At 41.8% G+C, this 7,777-nt stretch overlaps 1 protein-coding gene across 1 annotated transcript; it reads right to left on the bottom strand.

The window, feature by feature from the left end:
- Positions 1–255: 255 nt before the first annotated feature.
- Positions 256–2,193, bottom strand: LOC128126984 (uncharacterized). The gene is made up of 2 exons (XM_052765156.1): positions 2,020–2,193; positions 256–1,677 (listed from the first exon to the last, which is right to left on the bottom strand). Exons 1-2 carry the CDS (start codon positions 2,111–2,113, stop codon positions 509–511), a joined length of 1,263 nt encoding a protein of 420 aa, XP_052621116.1. The 5' UTR covers positions 2,114–2,193; the 3' UTR covers positions 256–508.
- Between the last annotated feature and the right edge of the window lie 5,584 nt (positions 2,194–7,777).

Raw genomic sequence — 7,777 nt, 5'->3', positions numbered from 1 at the left:
TTTTTTACCAAAAGAAAACTCCCTATTTGTGGAAAAGTAAAAAGAAACAAGATTCATGCACAAAGGTTTCGATTTCAACAAGCTTACAATCCCAAAACATATTTACACATTGACCATTGCTCTCTACTTTTTTCATTACCGATCCAAATTTATATAAAGTTGGGACTCATTTTTTGTTGACAAATATTAAATATTGCAATTATCAAGAAAAAAGAACTTTAAGTATTTGCCAAATTAAATGGGCTATACGATATCACTCAACATGCATAGAATGACAACTTTTAGGCTTGAGGTACAGAAATTTTAATAAGCAACGTTCTAACAAGTGTACTCAAGCTTTGGCGAACATAACATATCACACACATGAGTCGTTTTTTGTAATTAATAGTAGTATATTAGCTTCTTATATCTTATAATATCGACCAACTTAGTACGTACTGTTATTTCTACAACAGTAATTACATAATGCGTACTTCCTTTAAACATTGAAGGCATCTTCTCCTGTTATTCATTCTTCGGCACCGATGCTGACTCCTCCTGCACCTCCACCAGAACCACCACTGCCGCCCCCTCCCTTGTGACCTCCACCTGATCCTCCGCCACTCCCACCGCCGTGTCCGCCTCCTCCACTTCCTCCGCCACTCCCGCCGTGTCCACCTCCTCCTCCACTACCACCACCACCACTGCCGCCGTGTCCTCCACCACCTCCACTGCCGCCGTGTCCGCCACCTCCCTTGTGACCGCTGCCGCTGCCACCACCACCACTGCCTCCTTTGCTCCCTCCACCACTGCCTCCCCCTCCGCCGCTGCCTCCTCCACCTCCACTGCCACCTCCTCCTTTGCTCCCTCCACCTCCACCGCCACCGCCTCCCTTGCTTCCTCCCCCTCCACTGCCTCCACTGCCTCCCTTGCTACCCCCTCCCCCTCCACTGCCTCCACTGCCTCCCTTGCTACCCCCTCCCCCTCCACTGCCTCCACTGCCTCCCTTGCTACCCCCTCCGCTTCCACCCCCTCCTTTGCTACCCCCTCCACTACCACTTCCACCACTACCACCACCTCCTCCCTTGCTTCCTCCGCTTCCACCACCTCCCCCTTTGCTTCCTCCGCTTCCACCGCCTCCTCCTTTGCTACCCCCTCCGCTACCCGCTCCACTTCCTCCACCACCTCCCTTGCTACCCCCTCCACTTCCTCCACCACCACTACTGCCGCTACCTCCACTTCCTCCACTACCGCCACCACCTCCGCTACCTCCCTTGCCTCCACTACTGCCACCACCTCCGTGGCTGCCGCCTCCACTACTGCCACCACCTCCGTGGCTACCGCCTCCTCCACTGCTGCCACCACCCCCATGGCTACCTCCACCGCTACCTCCCTTACCTCCACCACTGCCACCACCTCCATGGCTGCCGCCTCCTCCACTACTGCCACCACCTCCATGGCTGCCGCCACCTCCACTACTACCACCACCCCCATGGCTGCCGCCACCTCCACCACTGCCACCACCCCCATGGCTACCGCCTCCTCCACTACTGCCACCACCTCCTACGCTTCCTCCACCACTACCTCCTCCGCTGCCCGCAATAGCACCATTGTCTACTTCAAGACTAGTGGTTCCTACTACACCAACCTCATCACTCAAGCGTTTCTTTTTTTCACCAAGTGCTTCCCTTCCCAAGTCTGAAATCCACGAATTTCACAAAGTTACTAATCCTTCTTTTCACGAAAATATTAAAGAATTACTGTATGATAGAGTTACGAAAAACAGATATGTCAAAGTCCATGCATTATACATGATACCAATCAAATAAAAAGTTGAAATTATTTAATTGACGCAAAACACCACAATCACTTCGCATGCAACACAAAATTAAAGACGTTTCTATGCGAATCAATTCATTAAAAAAGCTGGACTTGATATTGTAACAAATAACGTTTAAATTTCCTTTTACATCAAATCGTCTTCTGCATACATTAGACCCTAAAACCCAATCAAAACCAGAAATTAGGGAGTTAACTCACTGTCATCAGCAGTCTCAATTGATCTTGCGGAGGATATAACGATACTGATAGCAAATAAAAGAGCCAACAAAACAAAACTCTTTTTTATCTTCATGTTTCTCTTATCTATGTGTTTAACCTTTTCTTTAATTAAAGGTTGATTGATAACTGATGAGGTTATGAACACTTCTGTTCTATTTATAACTGATCAGAGTTTTCGACTGGTAGATGAATTCAAAAAATATTCTTAGAGCAGAAGTGACACCTATTATTCTAATGTTGATGTGTCTCGTCCAGAAAATGACACCAGATCTTGGTTGTGTTGAGGACATCCTCCATGTTGCAGAATATGAAGTATAGTCATATATAAAGATTTGCATGTTGATTAAAATTTGACAAGTGGATGACTGGAGAGTTTGGATGTTTCTTGATTTAGGTTTTAATTCTCAGAAAGTTTTAAAGTTTGTCTTATTTATTTATTTATTATTATTATTATTTTTTTTTTCTGATGAAATTTGCAAAGAGGAAAACAAAACTAGAATCTTCGTGAAGAATTAGACTGGAATTAATGTAGAGGTCACTGCATAAATCAGTTGGTATAGTAATTTTTTTGAACAGCGGTTATGGTAAATATTTCATCTAAAAAAAGGAAGCAGGTTCATGAAGAGTTTATTTATTTATAAATTGTTTTAACTTTATTTTGTAAGTATATTTAAAAAAAGGTTTGTAAATTTCACCTAGATATAGGCTGTTTAGACATGTAGAAGCTAGATAGACCAAATAGAACCCGAAACACATCATATCACATATGGTTGGTACACCATTTACCCCAAACTGATATTTTTATAGAACTGATCTGAAGCCAATTAACAGAAGCAAACTTGATGTTGTTGGCTAAGATAGAGTTTTGTACTTAAATATCCGATCATTGCGATATTACCACATAACACACAAGTAGGCAAAATTCACCGTCTCGAGCACAACCCCTTACTTTTATCAATACTAATTAACCAGAAGTCTCAAGAAGACCATCAATGTTGTTGGGGGTCTGTTCCAAAGCATCCCACCGTGTGTTGATTAATGGGCTCACCTCCAATGCAGTCAAACATCTCATGTATAAGTGCTGAAAAGATTTTAAATGATTATAAAGACCATGATATTAAACTAAACAATAGTAATAATAAAAGGAATTACCGGATAACTCTTTTCAGTTACATGTTGGAATGGAATGATAACTTTCTATTTTCTCAAAAGGATAAGTTTGTTTTTCCTAGGTAGTTTTTTTTAACAAAATGCAAAAATGATTCCTATAATTTCTATTTTACCTGGCTAAGGTCCAAACTTTTGAAAAGTTATAGATTTGGTCATTTTCAACAAGTTTTGTTGTGCTTTTGTGTAACATCCGGACTCCCAGATATATTATTTATATATTTATTTTTAGAATTTCTGAGCAACTCGACGAGTTGGTGCCTCAACTCGTCGAGTAGAGACATATTTGACCACGTGGGATTTACAACCAATTCGACGAGTCGGAGAGACCAACTCGGCAAGTTGGCTCTGGGTGAGGAAACCCTAATTTTCCGTGGTTGAATCATATTTAAAGGGGCTTAACCCCTCATTTCTGTCTCACCAGCCACCCAACTCCCCTATGTGAAACCCTAATCGATCAGACTGATTTGTGTGTTTGTAAGAGAGAGAGAGTGGTTTTATGCATCTTTGAAAGGAGATTTGGAGAGATTGAAGTGTTGGATCAAGGAGGGGCTATAGATCCAAAGTTCTTCAGTGATTAGCTTCAACGCAAAGGTAAAAAAGCTTCTATCTTTACCTTTCCTTTGTGAGATCTGAGTTTACGGAGGTTTTTAGGGTATTCTCCCATCCATGTTTGGACAATGAGTTATTTGGGCATATCATGAGGTTGAAACCTCAGATCTGAACTGTAGGAAGACTTGTTAGCCCGAAGATCCGAGCTTTATGGAGCTAGAGACTAGCTTTTGTGCATCTAACCCTTGTTGTAGTTTGTATTGGCATTATGAGCCTAATGTGCCATGCATGAACGTAAAAGCTTGTGCTTTACGTGACATTCAAGCCTTGGGAGGCTAGATCTGGAGTTTGGAGTGGTAGATTTTCCTTAAAACGTCTGAATGAGAATATAGACTGAATAGACTCGCCGAGTCAATGAGCCGACTCGACAAGTCGGCTAGGGTTTTCCCCGACGAGTTTGGACATGAGTAACTCAGTGAGTTGATGAGACAACTCGACGAGTTAAGTTGGATTTTCACGACATTCTGAAGAAAACAAGGTGACTCGACGAGTCACATAGATGGACTCGACGAGTCGAGTCAACGTGGATTGTTCACTCGAGTGTTGACTTCTGTTGACTTTAGGGTTTGGCTATGGCAGGGATTATGGAGACCATGGAGGGGTAAAATGTTCTTTTACCCATTCCAAGAGTTAGAGAGAGAAAATAACTTAGTTATTTAGAGTTGTGATTAAAGTGTTAATTAGAGATAATTATCACATGTGCTAGGCGGAGGTAGATTCGGTGATTTGTGTACGAGGTTTATTTGCTTGCTTACGAGGTGAGTTTTCTCACTATACTTACCTTGCATGGTAATCTATGTGTGACCGGAGGGTCTTATGTGCTATATTGAGTATTATGATATCATGCGTTATGTCTTTTATGATTTATGTTGTGTATTATACCGAGTTAGGACCGGAGGATCCACCCGAGTTGTGGGACCGGAGGGTCCCACTGAGACACATTGACCGGAGGGTCTAATTCGAGCATAGCCATGGGAGGCGAATATGATATGTGTGGTATTTTAGGGAACTCACTAAGCTTCGTGCTTACCGTGTTATGGGTTATGTGTTTCAGGTACTTCTCAGGATCACGAGAAGGCGCTGACTTGATTGTACACATCGGCTCGAGACTATATTGAGGATTTTGGGATAGTGACATTATTTTGTGGATTTGTGTTGACCTTTGAGACAATTATGTTTTGAGAAAATATAATATGAGTTTTTATGTGTTTGAAAATGAAAATTTTGTTTTGAAAATTTATGGTTTTACAAGTTGGTATCAGAGCCTTGGTTTGATGAATTCGGATGTACTTTCGGGTATGCAGGACTCAAACAGAGGATTTGAGAAAAAAAATTCAAAAGAAATGATTTTTCAAAAATGAGAAAGAGTTTTAAGAGAAAACGAGTTGGAGCAGTGTGTACAATCAGCCAAAGCCCGAACGGTGATTTCCCAAAATACCCTTACTTATTTATCTTATGAGATATTGATGAGATGTTAGGGATGCATGCTAGAGGATAGGCTACGTATTTCATATTTACGGATAGAGTTACCTGATTTGTGATGTCTTGGTCTAGGAGTTGCTGCTATCTGATATTGGTCGTAAGTATATGTTGAGTAGAAGTATTTAGCAGGAATCACTTAGAGAGAGTTCTGAGTTGAGGGATAATCTAAAAGAGATACCTAGATAAGCATATAAGGGGTCTACTGAGAGAGTAGTATGTTATTCGTGAGAGTTAGAGTACTTGTGAATTGGGATCCTAGGAGAAGGAATTGGGGTGACTATAGGTTGGTATGGAAGGTAGTATTGGGCTAGTACTACTGAAAGCATTGGATCTGTAAGTAGCCCAAGTAAGAATCCTTAGGATGCAAATGAGCAAGTAGGGGCGGGTAATCGAGTGTAAGTATACTCGAGTTGGTACCTGATGATTTTTTTGTTGTATTTCAGAGACATCATGGTAGGTACACGCTATAACCCCGGGAGTAGTGGGACCAATGATAAGGAGATCCGCAAGATGATTCATAAAGAGGTGGCTGCAGCCATACGAGAGGCGATACAGGAGATGTTTGGATCTACTAAGACCACCCTGATTGAGACATTTGATGAGAGGTATGGTGCTCTTGCTGCAGCCACCGCAGTTGTCGTCACTGCCAGGCCACAGGAAGGTGACTCGTTGTTGCTCCGGGAGTTCAGCAACACGAAACCAACAGAGTTTGATGGTACACAAGATCTGATTGCTGCCATGAGATGGATCTTTCACATTGAGGGATGTTTCTACACATGTTCATGCCCAGATCACCTGAGAGTTCGGTTTGCGCTGAACTAGCTTCGCTTGGGAGCGAAGGACTGGTGGATGTTTTTGACTGTCGGTTTTACTCCTGCAGACCATGTTGTAGTGACATGGGAGAGGTTCACACAGTTGTTCCGAGACGAGTGTGTTCTTCCGGTGGAGAGGGAGCGTTTGGCACAGGAGTTTCTGTCTCTAAAGTAAAAGACAAATTCGGTGAATGAGATTACGAGGATGGTTCACGAGAGGGCGTTGTTCTGCCCTGAGCATGTGTCTACCGAGTAGACATGTGCAAGTCGTTATTTGAGTAAAAAATTTCAATTAGAAACATTTTGTGAAATTTTCAATCATATTAACTAAGGATTGTTGATATCACATAAGGTCAATGCATAGAAGAAGAGAATTCCACTACATCCAAAAAAATGTAGAGAATGGATATCTAGTTATGAAGTGAATGTATTTTTGATGATTCATTCTCAATAGTGATGACCAAAGGAAAACATGATATGCATGCTAAATGCATTGGCATGAGAAATGTTAGCAACTTTAATTGTTAAGTTGATTACCACAAAACTTTTATATAATGGATAAATATGTGATTATAATGGTGATTAAATAATATGAAATTATTTATAATCAAAGAGTATGATGTTATATAACGATTAGTTTATTATTGTGTTTCATCTTACATTTTACTTCCAGGATATTAGTTTAATCGAAATGCCACAGTTAGTCATACTTCTGAGAGTAGGTATTGATTTAAGGCCATCATGAATTGATTGTAGATTGTTTATAGAGATTGGACAAGGCATATGTGTAACAGCCCAAAACCAGATAAAAATTTTCAATTTTAAGTACCGAAATCCTTTTATAAAATCTAAAATTCCAATCACAATTGTTTTCAAAAATCCATAACATCAAATATATTATTCATGAAATCAGAGTGTCTCAATCAAAACATCGAAGAGTCCATGTCGCGTCATCATGGTGGGCCCTTGCCCTTAGATCTTGAAGTACCTGAAACAACCAACCAACTGTAGGTTAACGCTCAGTGAGTTCCTTATAACATACCCCACACAATCCACATTATCATATAAACCATATCAGCCATATAAGCTTCATAAGCCATGCATACAAACATATGAGGATGCCCTAGACACCCTCCAGGTTCTTACTCCAGGATGTCATGGGCTCCGCCCAGGGTCTTAAACCTATGTGCCATGGGCACCACCCATGGTCTAACATGGAATACCATGGGTACCCTTACATGGTCTTATAACCAAGTGTCATGGGCACCTTCCATGGTCTTTACCTGGAATGTCATGTGCACCCCCACATGGTTTGACATCCAAGTGCCACGGGCTTCCCAGGGTCTTCCATGAAAGTATCACAAAGACATGTAATCGATAAGCCACCTTGCCCACCTAGGCAGAAATCATGAACAGACCAATATGTCGGGGCCCTAGTTTGCCCCTCTTACGGAATCTTATGACACCCTTCCATGGTGACACCTTCAGCAACACAAAGTCTCCTACCTACAAATCAAGGTCTGAGCGATGCTGGTCGGCATAGCTCTTCTGACAATTGTACACGAAACACAGCCTATCACACACCTGATGAATCTGCTTGGTGGTCCTGAGTACCACCTCAATGCTTCCCATAACTCGGTACCCAACCTCCCTCTATCATACGG

The sequence above is a fragment of the Lactuca sativa genome, chromosome 7 (assembly GCF_002870075.4).
Source record: "Lactuca sativa cultivar Salinas chromosome 7, Lsat_Salinas_v11, whole genome shotgun sequence".
Lineage (NCBI taxonomy): Eukaryota > Viridiplantae > Streptophyta > Magnoliopsida > Asterales > Asteraceae > Lactuca > Lactuca sativa.
Note: the sequence above shows the minus strand (reverse complement) of the source record. Positions and strands in the feature narration are given on the sequence as shown.

Excerpts from the sequence above, each read along its gene's own strand:
- LOC128126984 (XM_052765156.1), bottom strand. The coding sequence starts at position 2,113 with ATGAAGATAAAAAAGAGTTTTGTTTTGTTGGCTCTTTTATTTGCTATC. Across the intron at positions 1,678-2,019 it reads AATTGAGACTGCTGATGACA|ACTTGGGAAGGGAAGCACTT; the intron begins GTGAGTTAACTC and ends CGTGGATTTCAG.